The 26,512-nt window shown below is 40.4% G+C and overlaps 1 protein-coding gene across 1 annotated transcript in view; it reads right to left on the reverse strand.

The window, feature by feature from the left end:
- Window positions 1-370: 370 nt before the first annotated feature.
- Window positions 371-26,512, reverse strand: part of cadm1a (cell adhesion molecule 1a) — a 356,532-nt gene continuing 330,390 nt past the window's right edge. The window contains 2 exon segments of the mRNA XM_051093071.1: window positions 371-3,536; window positions 4,336-4,461. Coding sequence (XP_050949028.1) covers window positions 3,418-3,536; window positions 4,336-4,461 — 245 coding nt within the window. The 3' untranslated portion in view covers window positions 371-3,417.

The following is a 26,512-nucleotide window of genomic DNA, read 5'->3' on the forward strand; positions in this document are numbered from 1 at the left end:
CACCACCAAAACCAAGCATTACTTTGAACATTAATATCTTTTCTTTTTTATTAAGACAAGAACTCTCCATTTTTTTTTTTTTTTGTAAAAATGTGTAATATGAACAAATACAAAATGTGTATGGGAATGTGGATATCATTTTTTCTTCATTAATACACAGTAACATTGCCCAAGTACAGCAGAAAGACAAAAAATAACCAACCTAAAACAATGAATGATAAACGTTCAAAACTCTCCAACCTATCTGGAACCAGAACGAGAAACATGTCAACTTTGAATTCAAATTGGTACTTGTTTGTCCCAACACACTCGCATGGCAATTCGTAACTATTTTACGTTTTGCAGAATCTCGTACAATCTGCTTACTGAGGGTTTACGGGTGGACCTTCATGTTTAGATTTTTTTTTTTTTTCTAAAACCCATAAAATAATTACGTTTTATCATGAGAGTGGTTTGTCCTTTCCTGTCCTGTGTGAAGTAGGTCTAAAAAAAAAAAAGATAATACTCAACAGTGTACATTACGTACACATTTTACAGTGCACCAAATAAACAACAACAACTTAAAAATAGACAAAACAGTTCTAATGTAAAATTCACCGTTTGATTTGAGATCCACCTTGATCCGGTTTGTATTCAATTTCTGTTTTCTTAATCAGGGGCTGTAACTTTGCATTCTACCTGAGATGCAAACATACCGTGTACTGTACGTGAACCTGAGACAGGGCTTAAAAGAAACCGTCAAGTTCAAATAAAAGAAATCACTCAAGTTTTATCAGTAACACTGTCGCACTATCAAACAAGGGGCACTAGGAAAGCAACAAAAACAAACACGACAACAGAAATGACAAAATCGAAACCGAACCCAGTTCACATCTCAAAACGAGCAGTTAAATTTAGACACTTTCATTTTGACCTTTTTCGACTTGCTGTACAAGAGGCAGACGACAAAATAGATCACTGGCGTAACCGCGTCTTCCCATCGACCGTCTGTCTTAAGTCCTCAGACGCCTAGTAGAGTGGATTTAACCACATTAATCACATTAAAACAGGTCTAACATAACAAGTTGAACAAAATGTACATCGGCCCAGTCTAAATACCACAAATTAGTATACTGATGTCATGTCTCTCACATATGCAAAAGAGAAAAAGGGATGTCTGAAATCCTGTTCAGAAGCTGCCAGACCAAAGCTAAATGATGCTCACTAGTTAAGCACAAGCCACACAACTGTATATCTCAACTGCAACGGTAACCATCAAGCTGCAAGACATTCCCTCGGATTTGTAATCTACGTAAAAACGAAACGCGTCCAAAGTGTGTTAATGCACATACTCTATAACGTCTCAGTGAATGCTCGTGTGTGTGTGTGTGTGTGTTTTTTTTAAATAAGAAAATAAAGCAAACAAGAGTGTGTTTTCCCCCCTCAACCTCGCCGTTTTATTTACACACTGAGGTTGATTTCAGCAGGGCCTAAACTATGGCATCTAAGCTCACTTACACTACAGAGAGAGTCATGAGGAAATGAGAAGAAATACTTCTCTTTAGGAAAAGTACTTTAGACATCTTAGCCACCTTACATTATGTACCCTTAACGGGCGCTACGTTTGTAGCTAGGCTTCGGTGAAATGTCTAATGCGTTCACAGGAGCGAAGAGAGCATGATAGTTGAGCGAGTTTTTTGGTTAGCGTCATGTTGACAACGACCGTAAATATAGGGGAAAATCCACAAATGCGGCTAATTACATCGTAGACTGTTTTCCTAAAATATTTGGAATGTTATTAAAAGCTTTTTTGACTTTTTTTCAAACTGTATTGATAATAAAAGACTGTTTCACTCTCCATTCAAACTAACCTCATTTGAAGCCTGGGACTATTATGCATAAGCGGGAACCCAGAGGAGCAACTCACAGCAATTATAAACAATAAAACACACATTGTTTACACTTCAAGAGGAAATTATTTCGCCGCGGTGCTTTTTCGCACCATGGAGTCTGGGATATTTGGGCAGTTTATATTCAAATACTAATATCACTAGGATAAGCTAGCTGCGATTGCCACTGTTTCCTCTGAGGAAGAACAAACAGGCAATTAACTTGACAGGCAATCATATACCATTACACACTTGTTGGACTGCTTAACATCAATGTCACATCCTCACTGACTCGCCTACAAACGAGATACACAAATGCAGATGTTTTTTGGCTGTTCAAATGCATTTTAAGGTAGTAAAGTTATAGCAATCAAATCATTTCCAAATCTTCCCTCTCTGTACATCTACGAACGTGACGGTTGTGGCGCTTTCTCCCTTGAGCCTCGGCTCTAAAACTCTCGCTTTGACACAATTTTAGGTAGTTATTTACGTGTGCTAGAGGGTCACCTCCGCTGCATGGGAAACTACGGTGTAAGATGAGAAAGCAAAACGTAAGCCACAGCATTTAGACCTTTTTCAGTGACGGCGACTCTCGTCATTATGACCCGTGCGAAAACGTTTCTGGATGAAAACCTAAGACATCATTATACCGAAACAATAAATACCTGCGAGGGCTTTCGGCTGTGTTTAGCTGAGCGGAACGAGACGATAAGCCTCCGTAGGTGCAGCGTAGCAGGAACCGTTCCGTCTGCACCTATGCTCATTCTGATGTACTGGCACATAGAGTATAATTGGAAAAAACTCAAGTAAATGAAGTAAACCGAGGATAAAAGCATTCTGCAGCGATGCAGACGCGGCCTGTCAGAATGAAAACAGGTGCAACGTTCAGGATCAATTCTCCGCCCGTCTCATCATCTTGTCGAGGGACAGGAAGGAAGGAAGGAAGCTGCTCGTGCTTCCCTTCATGATGCTGATGACTTTGAGTAAATCAGAACGCTGTTATGTGACTAGGCCTGCTCTTAGTACAGAGGATATGATGTTTTGAAGGAGATGCCCACAGTGTAGGGGAATGTATTGAGGTGTGCGCTCATGTACCTTCGTAGGAAAGCCGACGGCACGTTGATAATCGGAGATGGTGCGTGTTTTCAAAGAGAGGGGTGTCGTGATGGATGGCGTTGTTTAAAGCATGACTCAGAAAAGAAATTCAGAACAAGGCACAGAATTTTCTGCAAATGGTCGAGAAATGAACGAAAAATACCAGCAGTTGGGGAGGTGCTGTGTGGTGACGCTTTCTACACTCATTTCTGGCAACGTCTGGTATCCCGCCCGCCCCGAAACCCCACCCCCGACCCTGATCCCGCTGTATAACACAAATACCTACATCTTCTCAGCTGCCCGTGTAGCATTCTACGTCATTCGATCCCCAGGAAAAAAAATCAAACAAACAAACAAATAAACAAAAGCTATCTCTGTTTTCCCCATGCCCCACCCCCTCCCGCCAAAAAGGGAACGAAAAAGAAAATAGTAAGAACAACGGAGGCCTCGGGACTCAGATATAGTACTCCTTCTTCTCGTCCGAGTTGTTGTGGCCCCCTTCGGCGTTGATGATGGCCGTGTCGGCGTCCGCCGCGTCGTCTGCCCCCTTGGCTTCGTGTGTGAAGTAGGTGCCTGTGTGGGTTTCAAAGAAAAGCGTGTTGATAAAAGCAATATCTCCAGCACCCCGGGGCCTCTGATTGATGCAATTGTGGGGTTTTAAAAGAGATTAAAGACCATCTAGAGCAGCTTCTCTAATTTAGAGTGAGGGTCGATTCCAGGGACTTTACCTGCCCATAAATAAGGCGTTAATTTCACCGCGCTGCACTTGGTTGCGTTATACTGTCTTTCATGTTTGAGAGAAACAGGTAATACGTCCCCAAACTAATACCCCGTGATGGGGACGCTTTGATTACAGCGCGGCAGATGAAATCTGACCCTCCAGATCGAGCACTATTAGATAAAACAAACAAGAAAAGAGACGGAAACCGAGTCTGACACGCACTCAGAAGAATAAACCTGTTATTTGTGGCTAATAATGCAGGAAATTTCCATAAAATCCTCTCCAGGTTTGGGCTCAGTTTGACTTGGCGCTTTAGAATTAACCTTGGAAAGTGTTACAAGGTGGTGGGAATAAGCGATCCACTTCAAACTTCATTTCCGAGTGGGATTATTCCCATCCTCTCAGTCTGTGGCGTGATAATGAAGGCAGTAGCCCTGATGAAAAGTGGAGATGCTGCGCCCACTTTATATTACAGAACACAACAGCGCCGCGCACTCAGAGGGATAGCGGCCTTAATGTGGTCGTAGCCACAGGCCAATTCAAAGCACCTGCGGAGCTTCGGCAGCAGGATGGCTTCTTCGCCTATCCAGAATCTTATTCCCAATAATTAGAAAGTTTATTGACCTTGGAAAAGTCTGGGGGCTGAATTACCTTTGTGTCTTGCAAAGTATCGCCCCAAAACGATGAGAAGACACAACATGGCGAAGACCACGACGGCCACCACTCCTCCGATAACCGCATGGTCCAATCTCTGTGCTTCTGGTCCTGCTTGTGAATCTGACAAAAGAGAGTCAAAAGACAACATGTTAATTGCAACAGAATCAACAAATAGAAAAATAACACTGCATATGAAGCATTAAGTTCACCGATAAATGAAAATTCTGTAATTAATTATTCACCCTCATGCTGTTCCAAACCCGTAAGACCTTCGTTCACCTTCAGAGCACAAATTAAGATATTTTTGATGAAATCCGAGAGCTTTCTGACCCTGCATAGACAGCAACGGTGCTACCACGTTCAAGGTCTACAAAGGTAGTAAGGACATGCTTAAAATACTCCACGTGACATCAGTTGTTCAGCCATAATTTTACAAAGCATGCCCTTGAACGTGGTAATTACATTGCTGTCTAGGCAGGTTCAGAAAGCTCTTGGATTTCATTAAAAATATCTTAATTTGTGTTCCAGAGATGAATGAAGGTCTTACAAGTTTGTAAAGACATGAGGGTGAGTAATTAATGACAGAAATTTCATATGAGTGTGAACTATTCTAACTACTAAGTTCATTTCCAGAACAAAAATTTACAGATAATTTACTCATCCCTTTGCCATCCAAGATCATTCTTCAATTATGTTTCTTGAGGAAAGCATTTCATGAATTATCTCCATATAGTGGACTTCTATGGTGCCCCCAAGTTTGAACTTCCAAAATGCAGTTTAAATGCAGCTTCAAAGGGCTATAAACAATCTCAGCCAAGGAAAATGATCGGTCATTTTCAAAACAAATTGACAATTTATATACTTTTTAACCTCAAATGCTTGTCTTGTCTCTGTGATGCGCATGCCTAGTCTGTGTAATCCAGGTCAATACAGTTAAGGTATGTCGAAAAACTCCTGTCTAGTTTTCTACGTCAAAATAGTCCTACATCTCTTTTTTACCATTTTTTTTTTTTTTGGAAAGGTTGTTTGATCCTCTTTGCATGTTCACTTTGTAAACACTGGGTCAGTACTTCTGCAGTGATGTAGGACGATTTTGATGGGTGTTTTTCAACATACCCTAACTTAACCATATTTAACCGGAAAAAAACAGAGTTCACGCAGACTTAGACGAGACAAGCATTTGAGGTTAAAAAGTATATAAATTGTCAATTTGTTTAAAAAATGACCAATCGTTCTGCTAGATAAGACCCTTCTTCCTCGGCTGGGATCGTTCAGTCATTTGAAGCTGCATTTAAACTGCATTTAGGAAGTTCAAACTTGGGGGCACCATTGAAGTCCACTATATGGAGAAAACTCCTGAATTTTTTCCCTCAAGAAACAATTTCTTATCTACTGAAGAAAAAAAAAGACACAAACATCTTGGATGACAAGGGGGTGAGTAAATTATCTGTAAATTTTTGTTCTGGAAGTGAACCTTTCCTTTAAATAAGTGCACTATTGAAAGTTTGGGGTCTGTAAGATGTATTCATGTTTTTGAAAGAAGTATCTTATGCTCACCAAGGCTGCATTTATTCCTTTTTTTTTCATTTATTTACATGAATTATCAGCAGCCATTATTCCAGTCTTTCCAGTGTTACATGATCTTTTTTTTTTTTTTTTAAATAATGAACAAAGTTCGAAAGAACAGCGTTTCTTTTTTAAATTGAATTTATAGTCTATTACTGCATATGTAACATAACATAAATGTCTGTGTACTGTCTGTTTTGATCAGTTTAATGCATCCTTGTTGAATAAAAGTGTCAATTCCTTTCAAAAAGCACAAATGTTAATGTATCAATTATATAATTTGTATTATAGCTATGTTAAATTACATACAGCTGATTATGAGGTGAATTATAAGGTATCATGAAAGCACCCAAAGTGCAGATAAAGCATAAAAGGGCACTCAAATGACATTTTAGACAAATTACACATAACCACATATATTCTTTCTGTTATTTCATAATAGACAAACACATTTGTATTAGATTAACTATAATGAGAAACTGGAAATGTTAGATAACACATTTTATATTAAAAAAAAAAAATACATTTGCGGAGAAAGAATGAGAGAGAGAAGTTAGTTAGTAAAAGAGGAACACAATCATATAGTAAAACATAAGTTGGATGAATGCTGAAATTATATATGTAGACAAAAAGGTTTTGTACTGTGTAAGACATTTTAAATACAGCCTACAATAGGCATCCATGTATCTTTGAAATCCACCTCTGCGGAATAAGACCTCCAAACTATAGACAGGCACCAACAAACAGAACTGATGCAAACAGAAATCGTGAGTGAAACTGGTTAAACATTTACGAGTGTGACAGAGGAGCTCAGAAGACACAGGCCGTGTTGTTTATATTCTTGTGTCAACTACAGTCCTGACTATAACTCAAACGAAATCTGGCACAAACTGTGAGCTGTCTGAAGCCCGAGCTAAAGAAATACACTGCCCTCAAGACTAAAAGTGCGAATCACAAGCAATTTTTAACAAAGATTTATTCCATTTCAGCCAGAGAACAAGACAGGCCTCCGAGACTGCGCAGCGTAATGATATGTGAAGTTTATTGATCAAGTGTAGGGATCCATGACAACCCAAAGTTAATGCTGGTTTGTGGACTTGATTGGTTCTTCACAGAGCAAAGGAGGAGCAAAATTTTTCATCAATATCTCACACTCGCCTCAGAAATTAAAGAGCTTGAAGAGAAGTACTGAGAGAAAATAGACAGGAGACATTGCTCTAGAGCCGGCCAACGAAAGAAGTGAAAGATCTCCATGTCACCAAGACTGTTAATTATCAACACCTAAGATCTGTGACACTCTTTTCTGTGCACATCAAGGGCTGTTTCTTCAAATATGTGCATATTTGGTCTTGTGGACTTTCAGAAACCGTGATTTTTATCATTTTGGCTTAATATAACGTAAACGATGTCTCTTACTTAAATGTGTAGTAGAAAACCCATGAAAGCCCATGACGTTATTTCAAAAATGCACCTCATTTTCTACATATTTTGGACTATGGGGGCGCCATTATTTCGATAACAAGAAATGGTTGCGTTCTGTGAGCTACTGGCACTACCTGTTGCTATTTTTACCGCAACACATCTCGGAATACACAACTCGGAAAATAAAATACTGATACAATGCCACATTGTGCGCTTTTCTGTTGTCATTTTCAGTCGAAGGGCAACAAGAGAAGCGATGTAAGTCTTCACTTCTTTCCTAGCGAGAAGAAGAGCAGAAAAGAATAGGAAGATGCCTGTGGGGGAATAAAACTTCCTAAAGACCTGCGTCTTTATTCTCTCCACTTTAGCCCTGATGCCTTTGAGACATTTGGTAGAACACACCTGCTGAAATGGTTTATAAACGGCAGAGACAAGAAACACTAGATGCCATCCTGGCTGAAATTTGTCATGATGCCGTGGCTCAGATTTCACTCGATATCCAGGGGCGTTTAGACTCCTTGTGGGACAAAAAAGATGGTACGTCATTTGGTTTAAGTCTACGCTTATATCCATCGTCACCTGTAAGCTCTTACAGTAGCTGTGATCATCGTATCAGTATTTTACTTGTGGTGACATTTTGGCTTAATATAAGGTAAACAGTGTCTCTTACTGAAATGTGTAATAGAAAACCCATGAAACCCCATGACGTTATTTTTAAAATACACCTTGTTTTATACATATTTTGGACTATGAGGGCGCCATTATTTCGATGACATGAAATGCCTGCACTCGGTGAGCTACTGGCACAACCTGTTGCTATTTTTACCGCAATACAACTTGAAAAATAAAATACTGATATGATGCCACATTGTGCAGATTTCGGTTGCCATTGTCAGTTGAAGGGCAACAAGAGAAGCGATGTAAGTCTTCCATGCTTTCCTAGCGATAACAAGAGGAGAAATAGATGGGAAGATGCCTGTGGACGAATAAAACTTCCTAAAGACCCACGTCTTAGTTCTCTGCACTTTAGCCCTGATGCTTTTGGGGCTTTTAGACCACAGCTACTAAATGAGTTTACAAATGGCAGAGACAAGAAACGCTAGATGCCATCCTGGCCGATGTTTGTCATGGTGCCGCAGCTACTGAAAGAGTTTCTCAGCATAGATTTCACTCAGAGTGCTACTATTAATGGCATAATGCCCCCATAGTCCAAAATATATATAAAACGATGTGGATTTTTTAAATAATGTAAATCTTTCACAGGTTTTCTACTACATATTTCACTATTCATGTTATATTAAGCCATACAAGTCCTTATACCTGGGGTTCCCTTTAATTTAAACATTTTATTGTGATAATTTTCATCTTTTTGATTTTGAAAGTCTGGGTCTTAAGCTTCTGAGACCGTTTTAATGTGAGCTTCACATAACATAATAGAAAAAGTTGAAATCTGTTGGCTTTAATACAAAATAACCCCTGGGAACACCCAAGAGGGAGGAGAGAATGTGATCTCCCTGCTACATCTCACGGTCTATGTACTGTTTTATCAGTCCACAGGCTCATCCCCACTCCAAACATCTCACTCGATAAAAAACCACGATGAGAAGGGAAAGGAAGCGAGGGGAAGGATGTCTCGACTGAGCAATCCGACGCTTGGTAATCCAGTCACGAGGAGTTGATCAGCCTTCCCTGTTTACCCACGGCAATCTCCCGCTCTCATCTGTGGCCTGAGCCCGAGAGCCGAGGGGATTTCCTGGGGGAGTTCAAAAAACAAAAACGGCAGGCCACAACTTATTAGAGGATAACGAAAAGCGAGAAAGCACAGAGCGGTGTGCTTGTACAACATCCCACCCAATCTCACCTCATAAACAACTCCTGTGTGAGAAGGGTGGGGGTGGGATGTAAGGATGATGCTGCGGCGCTAACTGCCAAACCCAACAAAACATGACTTGATAAACCTAATAGGCTATTTTGACTTCAGATTTCCCTTTTTTTCAGAGGGAAGGCAGATTCAATTAAAGTCAGAGGGAATCTGCTTGACACCTAATTCACGCTTGTCAAAAGGAAGGGAGGAGGCTAAAGACGTGCTTTAACACACATTCCTATTAAGATGTTAATGTGTACTGGACGAAGGGATAAACAGACTAGGAATGGCAGAGATCGCTCTTCCTCTTAAACCTCTTCCCGCATTCACTTTTCTGCGAGATACTGTTGCTGGTTTGTTGCCTGCTTGGGCCATTCTCTCACTGAATGGATTTGATAGAGATTAACATAACTTAACAAATGGAGTGAGGACAGGGACAGGACTGTCTGTTCCCATCCAGCTTCAAGTGATTTTAATGTCCTCTTTCTCCTTTCCTCCCGCTACAGCCTGAAGACAAATGAAGGGGTGTTCGGAGCCGAGCCAGGCCGATGAGAAAGAAGATTGAGGCCCGCAATCGTGCCACGTTCGGAGGTGCGCTGGTGTGCCGGGCCACCCTTAACACAATGACTGCTCCGTAATTCAATAAGAGTCCACTGTGAACCAACAGTTTGGCTAATGTGTAATTCGAGAAGCAGATGGTTTAGAAATGAGTAATTCTCAAGCAACCTCCTCTAATCTCAGCAGCCATTTTGCCTCTGGAATATTCAGTAATTCCCAGAAATTGCCATCTTAATGAAACCCTAGAAATTTGCTCTCATCTCAATTTGACTAGACAGAGTCATATAATTACACGTATTGCGTGGTGCTTATGGAAGAATCATTACCATAAACAGTATTCCTGTTTAACGTTTATGACTGCAGAATAGGAGACCGGAATACGCAATTACCCAGTCGGAGTGCGTGAGTGAGTGAAGGAATGATTAACTGACGCTAGACGGAAAGCATATGAACGTTATCCAGAAAGTGGCAAGAGCGAGCGCCATCGGGCACTGATAAAAGCCGACTTTGATCTGATCTGAGCGAACTAAGTCTGAGATGGGGTCCGATTTTTCTGCACTGCCATTTGTGGGAAGCTCATCCAAGGTCAGCGCTGAAGAATAACTTCAATTTGGAGTGTGCCGTTGCATCGTACTGCACCTCCAGCTACTGCAATGAATCGCTAGTCGGATCTGACACTCATCCAAGAGTCCACGGTCTCCAGTTTCTGAAATATCTCTCCTGTGGTGAAGGAGGATTGCTGTGAGCTCTCAGGGTTCACACCTTAGGCTGCTGGAGGTGGTGTTGAGGAATATGAGAGAGAGAGAAAGAGAGAGAAAAAGGAAAAGAGCTTCATCAGTCTTGAGAAGATGCACTAAGCATGTTTTTTGCTTAAAAAGAGGCAAATCACCTGGCTGGAGTGGACACTTTATGCCAAACTACAGTGAGAAGGCATGATGAAAGATCCTATCAGCTTTGCTGTTCCGCTGAACAGTTTCCCCAGCAGAAATGATAATTCTTCACCACCTCGTACACAAAAAACCTGAATATTCTCTCATTTTGCACTGCTGCACTCTAATCCAGTTACATTAAGATGAAGTTATCACATTCAAACACGCAGACCATTATGTAACTTTTCATTAGATTCCCTGTTTCTTGCCTCAACGCAGTTTACAGCTTTGGCTTGCAAATTGAAAAGAATATCTAATCTAACACCTCAGCCTCCAGTGTTAGGGACTAACTAAAAGTAGTGACACAACTAACTTCACTACAGCTTTCAGTAGCTGAGCTAGGGCTGCACGATAAATCGAAATGAAATCGCAGAAGCTGCGATTGTCATGCGTATCTTCAGTGAAGCATAGTTCTGTGATTAGCAGTAAACTTCGTCCGAAGGGCAGAGGGCGCTCTCACGCGGAAACTCCAAAAACGCCCGAATAAGAAACCCAGGAAACGCTTATCACTGCAGCTGAATAAACAGAAGATTTAACTGCTTTCATTGATTCAACATGACTAATAAACACACGACAATGACAATATATGGTTTATCTGAGTTTTTATTTTTATTTAATTTTCTTTGTAATTAAGTATGTTTATAATGCAATGTCTTTATCACTGCTTAGAATACTATGAAATATGTTGTGTGCCTTATTCTGTGTAAGAAGCCACACTATCTCGCAGGATTTATTTCAAACACTCGACTGACTTTATGAAGTGATTTGGAGTAAAAACGTTATTAAATGTGGTATTTTCACATGCTTTCATGCTTTACTACACAGAGACGTAGTTCACTGAGAAGTGTAGTAAATGCTGCTCCATCTGAAAGCAATGGAGATTTACGCCTGGAAATCGCATTTGATTAATCGTGCAGCCCTAAGCTGAGCTGCTTAAACAATGCTGTTGCTTTTCTAGCAACTGAATATTTCTGCAATGAGCTGAAGAAAGTTCTTTCTGATCCTCAAATCTGATTGGCTGAGGGGAGTGCAATATTCTAGTGATATCTGAACTCCAACTGTTTCACTGTTTGTATTGCTTGTGTTATTTCCCAGCGAGTGTCATGGTGGATGCCCAAATCCACTATAGTTTTATATATAATACTGTTTTTGTGTCACGAATACAGGTTTTTTTTTTGAGAATATACTTGTTTAGACTTCAAATATGTGATTTGTTAAAGGGATCATCGGATGCCCATTTTCCACAAGTTGATATGATTCTTTAGGGTCTTCATGAGAAGTCTGTAACATACTTTGGTTAAAATTTCTCAGTGGTAGTGTAAAAAAACACCCTTTTACCTTGTCAAAATCTTTTTAGAACGAGCCGCTCTGTTGCATGTTCCTTTAAATGATAATGAGCTCTGCTGGCCCCACCCCTCTCTTCTGTGAAGTGAGGGGCCATAATGTTTACTTTAGCCGCATTTAGCTGCAAAACGTGCTAACTAGCACATTATTCAGAAAGGCGATTTGCAAAGATGCATAAAAAAAATCTTGCAGACGACTCTGATGTATCCATAGTGGTTAAACATGAGATATAATTCGTTTTGGGTAAATCTAACAGGCAGACTTTGGTCTGCGGCCTTGTTCCTACTGCCGATTCACAGCCGATATATTTACAGCCATATCATACGGCTACCTATGTGGTATTGCTCATATATAATGCAAATATAATTATAATAAATTATAATTATAACATATACATGTACATAATTAAGAGATTGAGATATTATAAAGAGATATAAATGCATGTATTTACAATGATAGTTCCTTGTTAATATAATAAGCTACTTGTTACTAGCTTGAATGGTTGCTACTTTTTTAAGTGAGTAGTATTACAGTAGTTTATCCCTAATGTTTCCTCTAATAATTTAAAAATCACAAATGTGGGATTGCTTCAGTTTCAGAGTTTCAAAGTAGAGCCATTGGGCGAAAACACAAATCAAAGAATACTGATGTAACAGGCATGCCTAACATCCTTCCATCACTGCTCAGCCCTATTTCACACGAGCACAAAGCAAAGCTGAAACCCAAAGCTGACATTTAATTCTGGTGTTAAAAGTCTAAATGAAGACAAAAGGTGGAGAAAAGAGAATGAGAGCAAACAGAGCTCTGCATGATGCCAGGACCTTGAGTTATGAGCGAAATACCACAGCAAAAGCAATCTGGACGGAAAGAGGACAGGACGTGTCTCTGAGGGGTTTGAGGTGAGGACCCTAAGGGCCGAAGTGGTGCAACACATCTCTTCCTCAAGAAGTCATGCTTGCTGGTTTGAAGAAATCTCCCAAGACAATAAAGTGTGATAGCTGGATTGACTTCAGCGGGTCATCTGTCCCATCAACACCACGGAGGAAGACAGTCTCAGATTCTCAGTCAAAAAACAATGGCACGGATGAGTCTGTGGCCACTAGGGCACAAGTAACATTGTCTCTCGTGTGGACACCCAGATAGCAGAACTTATTGATTCCACTCCTTTTGTCTCCATCAGTGTTGACATTTTCAAGAGTGGAAGACTTTTTAAAGAATGACCCAAAATAAGCCTCTTTTGTGTCTTCACTCTATCTTTCTATCATATCTTCCTTTTCAAACCAGTACAAGCGCATCTTTAGAGAGCAGACAGGAATAACAACAATCATTGACAAGAACAGACAGCAGAACTGGGGTTTCGATCCTGTTGGCCATGACAAAAGGTTAGAAGTGTACAGCTCATATTCAGAATGTTCAAAGGCAGTCAGAGAACGCATTGCGCTGTCGGTTTACGCCTCACTGTTCCTAGCACAGGTGCGAGGAGGAGATATGCTGCCGTTTTCTTCATGAGTTGCGCCGGTGGCTACACTTGATCTTGCACTCATAGTCAATTACCTCACTTCCTCAGGAAAAAGCTTCTGTTGTTTTATCGTCTTGGACTCAGGCGGTCATTGCCCACTTCTAATAACTTTCTCAAAAGAAGCCCAAGCAGCAACAGATACTGTGCACCAGTGGAGATTTGAAATTAACTTTGCTGTGGCTCATTGGGTATCCACATACATCAACATTTATTTTTTTTTGTCCTCATTAAATTTTCTTTAATTTTCTTCATTCGTTTTACAATGATTTGGTTCAAACAAAGAAAGTTTGGGATCAGTAAGTAAGGATGCATTAAATTTGATTAAAAAATACAGTAAAGACTTAGAATGTTACATAAGATTTATATTTCAATTTAGGAATGCACGGTATTGGATTTTTGCCGATATCCGATATCAGAAATGATAACTCATTTTGGCCAATGGCCGATGCCGATACGGATATATTTCCTTTTGTTTGGAAACAACATCAAGTCTCTCCTGTGGAGAGATTCTAAATTATTTTTAATTTTGGTTAGTTTTTAACAAGAACTTTTTTGTTAGAATTAAATAAACAATAATGAAGTCCTTTTATAATGACAGTACATTGAAGATTTGAAAATAACTATAAATAAACTATATATTTCAGAAAGATGCAGTGGTAACCTTAACATTTTATTTTTAAGATTTAACATTTGTAGATGGTCTAAAGCAAGAGAGTTCTTTTAGAGCTCATAATTTGTTTAAAAAATATAACATATTCCACATTAATGAATAAACCAGTATATATAACATTATTTAATTTACAAGTGTCTAGTTTGTGATTTTCTTCTTATTCATGTAAGCTATAGCTTCTGACCTTTAAATCAAAATATAATCATGATTTTATTACATCAATTTCTGCTTTATTTAATCAGAAACAGTAAATGTCTAGTCGAAATGTTACTTGTGCATTTTAATTTAATTTTATTAGAAGCAGGCCAACAGCGCCTCCTGCGGAATTAAAACGCCTTACCGAATGGGCGTTAGGACCCAGGGGAGGCTGCCACTGCACGTGCTTTTACTGTTTACTACTGTTTATTACAATATCACACACTGAACACGTCATGATGTCCATCCATAACAGTGAACCTAATTACCATTCAGGCAAAACTTTGCTTCAAGAATGAGCCAAACTGCTGTCCTCATCTAATCGCTAGCACACCCTGAGCACATGTGAGTTAACTTATTCCTCTTAACGGCAAGACATTTTGGCATCATTTTTGTTTGACTGAACATTGATAAGAAATGTTTCTGTAGGATCATGTGACACTGAAGACTGGAATAATGGCTGCTGAAAATATATAAAAAGAGAAAATGATTTTAAATTGCAATATTTCACAATATTACTCTTATGTATTTTTGACCAAATGCAGCTTTGATGAGACTTCTTTCAAAGACATTAAAATGTCTTTCATAATGAATTTTGACAAAGCCCTGTGATCACATGATTAAGTTGTAATTATACAGCTCTGCACAGAGCTATTTCATTGATCCAAGTCATTCCATGCATTCAGCCTTTTTCATACTGAGCTGTACCATCACTGGTAAATTAAATCCTCACGAATTTGCCAGTAATCCAGATATCATCAAAAAGAAGCACTTCTAAATCAAACATCTGCAATGAAAGATCTGCAAGGCGATTTGCAATGATGTAGTTGGTAGATTGTATCATTTATAGCCATGTAAAAGACCAACTGTTGCTCAGTGTCTTGTCCTTCATGTTTTAATAAAGTTTAATAAAGCCCTCCATTCAGAAATCTCATTAAATTCCACTAGCGTTTACTCACTCACAAAACTTCCACATCAAAATGTCTCCTTTGGGAGAAACACAAGAAGCGAGCCAATGTTCAATAAGCTTTCAATCACTTGTGATGTACTGTCAGCCAGAAACCGAACACCCGAAATCTTGCCTGAAATCACATGGAGGAATTATAAAAAAAAAAAAAAAAAAGGCAGTTACTCTGCATCAGGCATATCTGTTTTGACTTTGAAAAGGAAGGAACGTCTGTGGCAATTTTCTTAATTCTTCTCTCTCCGTATGCCATTTCCATGATGGATGGAAATGTTCCCTCTCTCAACATGAGGAGATAAAATACTGCACTTCACTGCATTTTACTTTTACTTTCAAGTATTGCTGTTAGACTAAGTGATAGGTAAAGTAAAAGATGTTCTAGATTGAATGGTGGCTCGCAAAAAAGAAATAATGTAACAACAGCGAATGACGCGCAAGGTGGTTGCTGACGGACTTCACAAGACGGCTTGTGTTAATGTGCCTCTCTCCGTATTGAGAAAATGAAACCACCTTTATAAAAAAAAACAAAAAAAAACAAAAAAAAACGACAGGGTCACCCTGTCCATGGGCAAACAGAACCTATCGCACTCACTCAAGCGCAATCGATTTGACAAGGAGGGAAAAAGTCTACCCTCTGGGCAACGAAAGTGTCTCATTTCAAAGGATGTGTTGATTTCAAAGACAGCAGATCTTCTAATTAGATCCTCTAATCTTGTAATTAAGCAAAAGTGATTGCCATGGTGAAAGTGTGAGCAGATTGCAATGAAATGACTCTGCTCTTGGGCCCGTGGTCGGATGGATCACAGATGTGTTATTGCAAACCCTGTCTATATTTACCTGTTCCTTCAGCCCAGCAGCAGCACTCCTGTGCTGTAATGGAAATGTAATTAAAAATCTCATTGACCCCCTGTGTTGCAGTCACCCTGATCAGAGGCTTATGTATAATGCTCAATTTTGCTATAGCCACTTAGAGGTAATGCGTACGCAGCGGTCTTGTGTGACAAAATTGGATTTGAATGTATTTTACCTGAAGGTGTTTCAGTGTACATAGGAAGTTATTTTCTACTTTAAGGGCAGTGGATATCGGCAAATCGAAGACGCCGCTTTCTGTTCGGTAAACATGAAAGTCTCAAGTCACAGTCCGGTGGAATTTCCAAAGCGATGAAAAAGAAAAAAAAAAAAAAACAATCCTGTTGCCAGAGACAAAATGAAGTCAAAGTCATAAACAAAGATTTCATCTTCCTTTTGCGTGGCCTGTATGAAGAAGCTTGAGATAAAGGGTGTCTCGGGTTCCTTCAGACAAATCATTGTGATTAGCGATTACACTCAAGCGTGGCCTATTGTTGATGACAAACACCGGTTATATTCAATCCAATTTCCACTCAATTTCCTCTGCTAAAATCTCCGGGGCCATTCCGAAAGGTTTCCACTTAAACATATTAACAATGTAATTATTTCAGAACGAACTTCATGAGAGGCAAAAGCATGGCAGGTAGGAAAGGAAAGTCCCCGGGTCGGCCTTTCCTTTTCCGCGCAGTCTGTTTATCATCCCCGCCGCCACTGCGGCCACTCCTCTTTGTCAGTTCCCGCCTCGAGCTCCGTCAGCGCTGACACGTACGGCAGCCTCCGCAGATTTATAGTTACAGTACACAAAGGCGGACAGAACTGGGCCACGGGGGGCGTTCGGAGGCAGGACATGGAATGAGGGCAACCTTTACAAGCTGCTTAGATGCCACGGATTTTGAGCTTGACAGGTGCGCCTGAGGCGTACTCGTGGACGACGAACCGGATCCTGTGGTTAAGAGATGCTTGATCATTTGTACTTTTGGTACGGCCATGTTTTTGCTCTGGCTTCTCCTCGTGTGCCCTTCAAACATCAATAAATCCTCAGGCTGCTTCGGCTGCTTTTGTGGACTAACTCGCATTCACAACAATCCAGCATTATGCAAATCGGGGAACAACACATTCGGCACAAGGGACTCGCGTTGTTCCATTCTGTGAGAAGCAGGGGAAGTGAAGTTTGTCAGAGCTAATCCAGGATAAGATGTCCCTTCCAGGGAACCGTACAAAGCCACGGGCGAGATGGGTGTATTCCTCAGATGCCGCTTCCCTCATTTCCCTCGAGCTTAGGGATCAGTGTTAATTCTTCCCCCTCAGTCGCCAGGAAACCGACAGAGCCAGACAGCATCCGATCGCCTCGGGCGGAGCGCAGGCGCAAACTCAACACGCTCAACAGGCCAGGGTCATCCACGGAGCAGAGATCTGCCTCCCGCCCTCTCGCTGACTTTATCAGAGCTACCGAATAAATGGCTTTGAATTCCACAATGAGCCTTGCGACAGTAGGCAGAAAGCGTTGAATAAAATGTCAGACCATGTCGTGTAAGGGGTAGGTATCTGGCAGAGCCCCTGGAACCTCATTTTGTGTGGCTTCTAGTGAATTTCTGTCGCTTTGAGGGCTAACGGCGCGATGCTGTATCTCCAACACAGCAGGTAAACCACTTCCTGGTGGTGTAAATGAAAACCTTTGGCTGGTTGACTGGAGGAAGCCCGCACAGGTGTCCATCTAATACAGTCCTCACATGAAAGAGAAGTCTGCTCCAGCTTCAATGCACGGGCTCTAGAGAGAAAAGTTCCCCTGCTCTCAGCGTGAGCTTTCTGGCCAGCTATAGTTATATAGACAGCGGGGAAGAGATTATAGATGTTCAAACATTTATTTTTTCCCCAGCAAGCTGGACTACTAAGCGTAATGTTTCATGTGAGACTTAATTGATGCCCAAGGACACTTAATTGCTAGATAAAAGAGGCAGGATGGACAACATAGTTCGCTTAATAATAGCGCTTAATGATAGTGCTAATGCACCTTTTAGGCAAACAATTTTCGCAGTCAACTCTTGGAAGGGAAAGTGGAAGATGCAGTCTTTAAATAATTAACAAATGTGTTCAAGGCATGGCCTGGAGGTTAGGGCATGTTGCACGATGCCACTCGAGGAAAACCTGTTGTATTCATTTTCTCTTACTGTCTTCACTTACACCGTCTCATCTTGTCTTAAAGGAGTCTTGAATTGAGAAATCAAAATTCCCTTGATCTTTTCACATGTAAGAGGTCATTGTACTGCACTATAAAAACATCATGTTAGTTTCAGAACTCAAAACTTTCTCATTAGTCTAAAATCAGCCTATAGTGAAGCCGATCTGCCAAAATGACAGACCTTCCGGCTCCGCAGAAGATCAACACCTGCTTCTTCATCACTGCCCGTTTAGCTCCACCCACCAATTTGCGCATGTAGTGTAAATAACGAAAGAGACAAACGCAGGTTTATGCAGAAACCAAACGACAAAGATGGCTCAGAAGACAAGACGTTGTACAATGCAAAGTTGTGGATGAACTTTTTTTTTATATAAAGTTCCAGCACACGTCAATAAGAACATCGTCATTTGTTTACTTGTTTACTTTACCACAGATTCGTTCTCAAACAAGGCAGAATTCAATGCAGGATTTTCAGAAAGACTGAAACTAAAAGATGATGCTGTACCAGAAATGAACAGAAATGAGCTGTTTGAAATGTACAGAGTGAACGTATACTTTTTTAACCTAAAACACAGCAGTGTCCATCTATGAACGATTGTAGGCTGTCAAACATACATAACTATTAGCCAATTATAGCAGTGGGCATTTACTTCCGAGTCTACAAATGCCATGGCTGTTTAGACAGAGCGTTTAGATGAGGGGAGTCAAAACAGGACAGAAAATAGCCTATTACTTCTAAATTATAATGTTTTTGATGTAAAACTCTTGATAGCATTATAAGTAGACCTCAGAGAAGAGTACAACATAATAAAAAAGGCAGTCCATGACCCCTTTAATATGTGACCCTGGACCACAAAACCAGTCATAAGGGTCAATTTTTTGAAAGTAGGATTTATACAACTATTTGAAGATAAGAATAATTTTTTTTTTTTTTTTTTTTTTTTTTGAGAAAATCGCCTTTAAAGTTGCCCAAGTTAAGTTTTTAGCAATGCATATTGCTAATCAAAAATTTAATTATGATGTATTTTACAAATTTACAAAATATCTTAAATGGGACATGATCTTAGCTTAATATCCTAATGATTTTTGGATTAAAAGAAAAATCTATAATTTTGACCCATACAATGTATTTTTGGCTGTTGCTACAAATATGCTTATGCTACTTAAGACTGGTTTTGTGGTCCAGGGTCACATATAATAATTGAAGTGCAAAACATGACAAATATAAGCGATTTTCAAAATGTTAAATGCATAATTTGATATTTATAATTATTTTAATTGCATATTTTCACATAATTTCATTTTTTAAAAATGTGAAAATGCAAATTATTTTACATTATTATACATTAAAAAAATAAATAAATAAAATGATTTTAAAATAAATATTAAATATAAAACTACACATCAAATTATAAATTGAAAAATATAAATGTAAAACTAAATTAATAACCAAAAATACATACATAAATTTGAACCCTGCTGCATAAAAGAGGAATGTTGTTTCCAATTAGGCTGGAGTATTGAGACTGTCTGCGTTTGCTGGGAGACTGAAGCCATCTCAAAGCCATCCGTCCAGGCTGGCCCATGCGAGCTGGCTCTCCGTGTTCCTACTTACTAGTCAGTGGAGGAGAGTGCCGAGTGGAGAAAGGTGCGCATTTGCCATCCCAAATCCTCTGCTTCTGTTAATGCTGCGCAACTCTCAGACTAATTACTGCAGCATATGCGCGTCACCTGCGAGGCCCCTGCAGGCAGTCCTGAAGGCGCCTCGGAGCCCTGCCTCAGCCATTCACACGCCAGCATTACTCTAAACCCTGCTCATCAGAAACACTACACACCGGAGCAAAGCACCACTGACAGCCATACATCACTCGCTCAAACTAAAGCAAGTGCAGCTGTGAAAGAAGAGATGAGAGAAAAAGGGAGTAAAGGCAGACTCGAAGAAAGTCTGCAAAGGAGGCGACCCTTGAAGCTGCAGAAGAACTCGTTCCTGTTGATTGATGAAAGCCCTGGCCGTGATGGCATCCAAATGTGACAATCCGGGGACATTAAAGGCGCCAACTCTTCTGCTTCACCTGCTGCAGTCCAGCTGGGAACAAAGTGGTCATTATCCCACTGTATTCTGCTACGCCGCTCCCTGTGGTTCAGAATCTGCTCAATTATCTTCTCCTCCTGGGCTAAGGCTGACAGGCGTGTTGGCAGGTGTGTCCTTTCCATCCCGTTCAACCTCTCCTACTGGAGGATTAGAGAGCGAGGGGGGCATCGACTAACGCTACGGCTCCAGAGCTGTTAACGGCCCTGCCCTTTCATGCCCGCTGGACAGATGAGCGATGAAAGAGCAAATGCTCGTCTTTGGAGATCGAGCAAAGAGACCAGGCCTCAGATGACCGCAACATATAACCGTCCCGAAGAGAGGGCGCCGCCTGTCGGAGCTCTATCAATGAGCACAATCAGAGCAAAGACGCAAAAATGATGCATTTGACAGAAGGGGATGAAAATGGATACTCTGCCTGATTAGTCTATGAGGGTCTGAGTACAATATTTTGTATTATCTAAAAAAACCCAACAATATTTAAAGGAATAGTTCACCCAAAAATGAAAACTGTTATTTAATTGTTCATCCCCATGTCTTCTAAACCTTAAAGACCTTTGTTTATCTTTGACCCTGCATAGACAGCAACGCAACGGACATGTTCAAAGGCCAGAAAGGTAGTAAGGACATCGTTAAAATAGTCCATGTGACAGTGGTTCAACCTTAATTTTATGAAGCTGCGAGAATACTTTTAGTGCACAGAGAAAACAAAAATAACTTTATTCAACAATTTCTTCTCTTTTGTGTCAGTTTTTGCCACACATTCATGAGAGTACCATGATGCATGATGATGTCACATGGACTATTTTAACAATGTCCTTACTACCTTTCTGGGCCTTGAACGTGTCAGCTGTGTTGCTGTCTATGCAGGGTCAGAAAGCTCTCAGATTTCATCAAAAATATCTTAATTTGTGTTCTGAAGATGAACGAAGGTTCATCTGAAGGTTTGGAATGACATTAAGGTGAGTAATTAATGACAGCATTTTCATTTTTTGGATGAACTATCCCTTTAAGAACTTCATACCAGCATGACTATTCTATAAAGGCAGGATAATTCACCCAAAAATGAAAACTGGTTTACTAGCTCTCATTTCATTACGAATATATACAACTTTCTCTCGTCTGAGGAATATGATTGTTTTTGTGCATACAGTGAAAGCCAGTGGGGTCCAAAACAACACTGAACCCCATTCGAGGACTATTTCACCTCCAGAACAAAAATTTACAGCTGATGTACTCACCCCTTTGTCATTCAAGATGCTCTTGTCTTTCTTTCTTCAGTTGTAAAGAAATCAGTTGTAAAGTTTTTTGAGGCCGTGATGGCATCGCAGCAGAAGTACCGACCCAAAGTACCGAAGTGAACATGCAAAGTAGATCAAACGCCCTTTACAAAAAAAGGTAAAACAGTGATTTTGAAGTTGGAGAAGAAAATGAGATGGGGTTTTTTTGACATAACCCAACTGTCTTGAACCAGATTACACAGAGTCCACGCAGAGCAAGACAGGATGAGCATTTGAGGTTAAAAGGTATATGTTATATATATTTTTTTTAGAAAATGACAGATCGTTTTGCTCGATAAGACCCTTCTTCTTCGGCTGGGATCATTTAGAGTCCTTTGAAGTTGCATTTTGGAAGTTCAAAATTGCAGGCATCATTGAAGTCCACTATTTGGAGAGAAATTCTGAAATGTTTTCCTCAAAAAACTATTTCTTTATGTCTGAAGAAAGAAAGACATCTCGGTCTTGGTCAAGTGGGTGAGTAAAATATCTGTACATTTTTGTTCTGAAAGTGAATTTCTCCATTAACGTTCACTTTATGGAGGGAAAAAAAACATTTTTTTGTGTTCCACAAAAAAAAGAAAGTAATAAAAGACATGAAAACAGAATTTTCCATTTTAGGAAATACTGAGTACATTGCATTTTAGACAATAGTTTCCAAGTCTGTTTTTGCTCTGCCATTATAGTTAAATAATCCCAAAAAAACAAAAAAACAAAACAAAGCTGAAGCAGTATGAACCACCACATGTTGCTCAGCATCTCAGACTGAAACAAGTGGAGCGATACAAAGTTCCAGCGAGTTCATCAGCAACATCAGCGCTCTCGGAAAAGCTCTCGTCCCAATCAAGAACTAAGGAGAATTATTTGCGAAGGCAATCAGTAGATGTATATTCTCATTTCCACATACATCCTCTCAGATTCAGCGCTTTTCTTGTGTGGCGTCTTTTCCTATGCATGAAAGGAATTCAGATCAGAGTGTTTGAAAACAAGACGTTAAGTAACACAGGCTTTACTATGCCACAACGGGCAGGGGAATCGTCATGGCGACTGCTTTGAGAGGATGAGGGAGAGGCAGTTAACATTGGCATATAAAACAGCTTCACATCAGAGGTGGCTAAGTTCATGTCAAACAGCGGCTTAGATTTAGCGGCGAGAGAGCGAGGGGGAGATAGGCTTAAATAAGCCCTTGCTTAATTTTGGCACCATGTGTGACACTCGCAGATTTTCATTCATCCTTTTCTAAAGCCTGCTATTTATTTTAGAGGCTTTGTTTCACAAAAGACATTCTCTTTAGCATTCATAGGACAAAAATGTAGATTTAATTCATTTCTGCCATTATGAAAAGTGTGACAGAGGTGTGGCCACAGCGACGAGAAAAATGAAAGCCATTATTACATCCCTACTGAAAAGACTCACTCCTTTATGAAAAGGCAGACTCAGTCATATTGAGAGCGAGGATTGAAAAGTTTTACTTTTATAATTGCGAGCAAATAGTCCTCCAATCCGGTTGGCCAGAGTGGAGTGATTTTCTATTTGTCGCAATCACAGGCAAACAAAGCGGTTATTTTACACCTGGTTTCTTACAGGCTCTTTGCCGCATTGTTACTTAAAGCACATCATCAAAAGACGCCGGCGTCATGTTTACTGAGCCCAGCCTCAAACATGTTGTGTGGTGCCACACTGAACAAAGGATGATGAAATGACAAGAATAAGTGAAGTGTGTTCAATCATCCTCTTTGGAAATGAACAGGAATGAGGAGTACGCCTGGATGGAGCGATATACAGAAAGAAGAGAAAGAGAGAGCCAAATGGAGGACCTGCTGAATGGGCTTCTCGCTATCTGAATTCAATGTAGATCCTGAAAAATAAATAAATGAGACCTACATATATTTCTTTGAAAACAGTGACATGATGGCAGTAAATCAGCTCGAGGAGTGGCAGGCAGGAAAGAGCGTGACCGTACACGCGATGGGTCAGGTGAAGTAAGGTGTGATTACAGTTTTTCTCAATTGCTTAAACACCTCTTTTTTTGCGAAACTCTAAACACAAATCCATAACTTCTAACTCAATTCCCCAAACGCACTATATTCAGGTCAAAATGAAGCTCTCCACTCAAAACAACTCAATTTTGCTGAAACAACCCCCCCCCAAACTTTGCTGTCAAACATGACACACAAACCCTCAAAAACACACACAATACAACAGTTTTACACACTGATGAGATCAATTCAAAACAATATTATGAAAACCTGCTTGGGGGGGGGGGACTTTTCACATGATGAACAACAAATGTATGCATTTGCAAGTGTTTTAATCCTTCATTTATTATACTGTAGAGTACAGTACAAAACAGCAAACAACAACAACAAAAAAATATTCTGCCCCAGCATCCCATCTTTGGTCTGGGACAAGCCAAAGAACCCCCTCAACATCACAGACTAATTTGGCCCTGGACAGACAGTGGGGGTGAAATTCTCTTGCATGCCTGATCCAATCCTGGCACACATCAATTTGTAACTACTCAATTTGTAACTCTTGTGTTGTCCGTCTATCTATATATGCTTTCCAACTGAAGGTTCATGAGATGTACCTTTGAGCTATTCCAGTCTATAATCTATAGTCTCTACATTAGTGAAAGTCAATATTCATTTGAACATTTCAAGGCACATTTACAAAAAGTCTAATAGAAATGTGTAGAAAATATGCTTGACAGTTTATGACAACTAGATCAAAAAATTTGCATTTACTGTAAAGACATATACAATGAGCTAATGACGTTTGATGTTTTGAGGGGTAACACTATAGCACAGAGAAATATATTTTGAGCAACATGACAATAGCAACTGATAATGTAGGAAACCGCAGACAAATCAGTTGCATAATCAGTTGCATGAACGTACCAAAGCAAACACAACTTGTTAAAAAAAAAGAGAAACATTTTATGATGTGCACAAGGGACTAGATGATGTGGAGGCTGACCAAGTAGTTTTGAGAATTTCATTTCTGATCTGAGAAATGCACCAAAGCTGAGAAAAACTGTAAGCTGACTTTGGCCCTTTTATCTCCATCTCCATTCTGATTGGTGTGTGATAAGGTTTGACTCCTAGTGTTTCCACTTGGGTAATTGTGTACTAATTGAGCTCAAACTTTGCAGACTTGAGTGAACAATATTGAATGTTAGTGCTTTCTATACTGACCAAAATTATAAACGCAACACTGGAGTTTTTGCCCCCATTTTTCATGAGCTGTACTCAAAAGATCTAAGACTTTTTCTATGTACACAAAAGGTCTATTTCTCTCAAACATTGTTCACAAATCTGTCTAAATCTGTGTTAGTCAGCACTTCTCCTTTGCCAAGAAAATCCATCCACCTCACAGGTGTGGCATATCAAGACGCTGATTAGACAGCATGATTATTGCACAGGTGTGCCTTAGGCTGACCACAATAAAAGGCCACTCTAAAATGTGCAGTTTTATCACACAGCACAATGCCACAGATGTCACAAGTTTTGAGGGAGCGTGCAGTTGGTATGCTGACTGCAGGAATGTCCACCAGAGCTGTTGCCCGTGAATTGAATGTTCATTTCTCTACCATAAGCCGTCTCCAAAGGCGTTTCAGAGAATTTGGCAGTACATCCAACCGGCCTCACAACCGCAGACCATGTGTAACCACACCAGCCCAGGAACTCCACATCCAGCATCTTTACCTCCAAGATCGTCTGAGACCAGCCACCCAGACAGCTGCTGCAACATTCGGTTTGCATAACCAAAGAATTTCTGCACAAACTGTCAGAAACCGTCTCAGGGAAACTCATCTGCATGCTCGTCGTCCTCATCGGGGTCTCGACCTGACTGTAGTTCGTCGCTGCAACCGACTTGAGTGGGCAAATGCTCACATTCGATGGCGTCTGGCACTTTGGAGAGGTGTTCTCTTCACAGATGAATCCCGGTTTTCATTGTACAGGGCAGATGGCAGACAGCATGTATGGCGTCGTGTGGGTGAGCGGTTTGCTGATGTCAACGTTGTGGATTGAGTGGCCCATGGTGGCGGTGGGGTTATGGTATGGGCAGGCATATGTTATGGACAACAAACACAGGTGCATTTTATTGATGGTATATTGAATGCACAAAGATACTGTGACCAGATCCTGAGGCCCATTGTTGTGCCATTCATCCACGACCATAACCTTTTGTTGCAGCATGATAATGCACAGACCCATGTTGTAAGGATCTGTACACAATTCCTGGAAGCTGAAAACATCCCAGTTCTTGCATGGCCAGCATACTCACCGGACATGTCACCCATTGAGCATGTTTGGGATGCTCTGGATCGGCGTATACGACAGCGTGTTCCAGTTCCTGCCAATATCCAGCAACTTCGCACAGCCATTGAAGAGGAGTGGACCAGCATTCCACAGGCCACAATCAACAACCTGATCAACTCTATGCGAAGGAGATGTGTTGCACTGCATGGCAAAATGGTGGTCACACCAGATACTGACTGGTTTTCGGACCCCCCCCTGGACCCCCCCTGGACATGACCCCCCCCGCCCCATACAGTAAAACTGCACATTTTAGAGTGGCCTTTTATTGTGGACAGCCTAAGGCACACCTGTGCAATAACCATCCTGTCTAATCAGCATCTTGATATGCCACACCTGTGAGGTGGATGGATTATTTTGGCAAAGGAGAAGTGCTCAAAAACACAGATTTAGACAGATTTGTGAACAATATTTGAGAGAAGGA

The sequence above is a fragment of the Labeo rohita genome, chromosome 21 (assembly GCF_022985175.1).
Source record: "Labeo rohita strain BAU-BD-2019 chromosome 21, IGBB_LRoh.1.0, whole genome shotgun sequence".
Classification (NCBI taxonomy): Eukaryota; Metazoa; Chordata; class Actinopteri; order Cypriniformes; family Cyprinidae; genus Labeo; species Labeo rohita.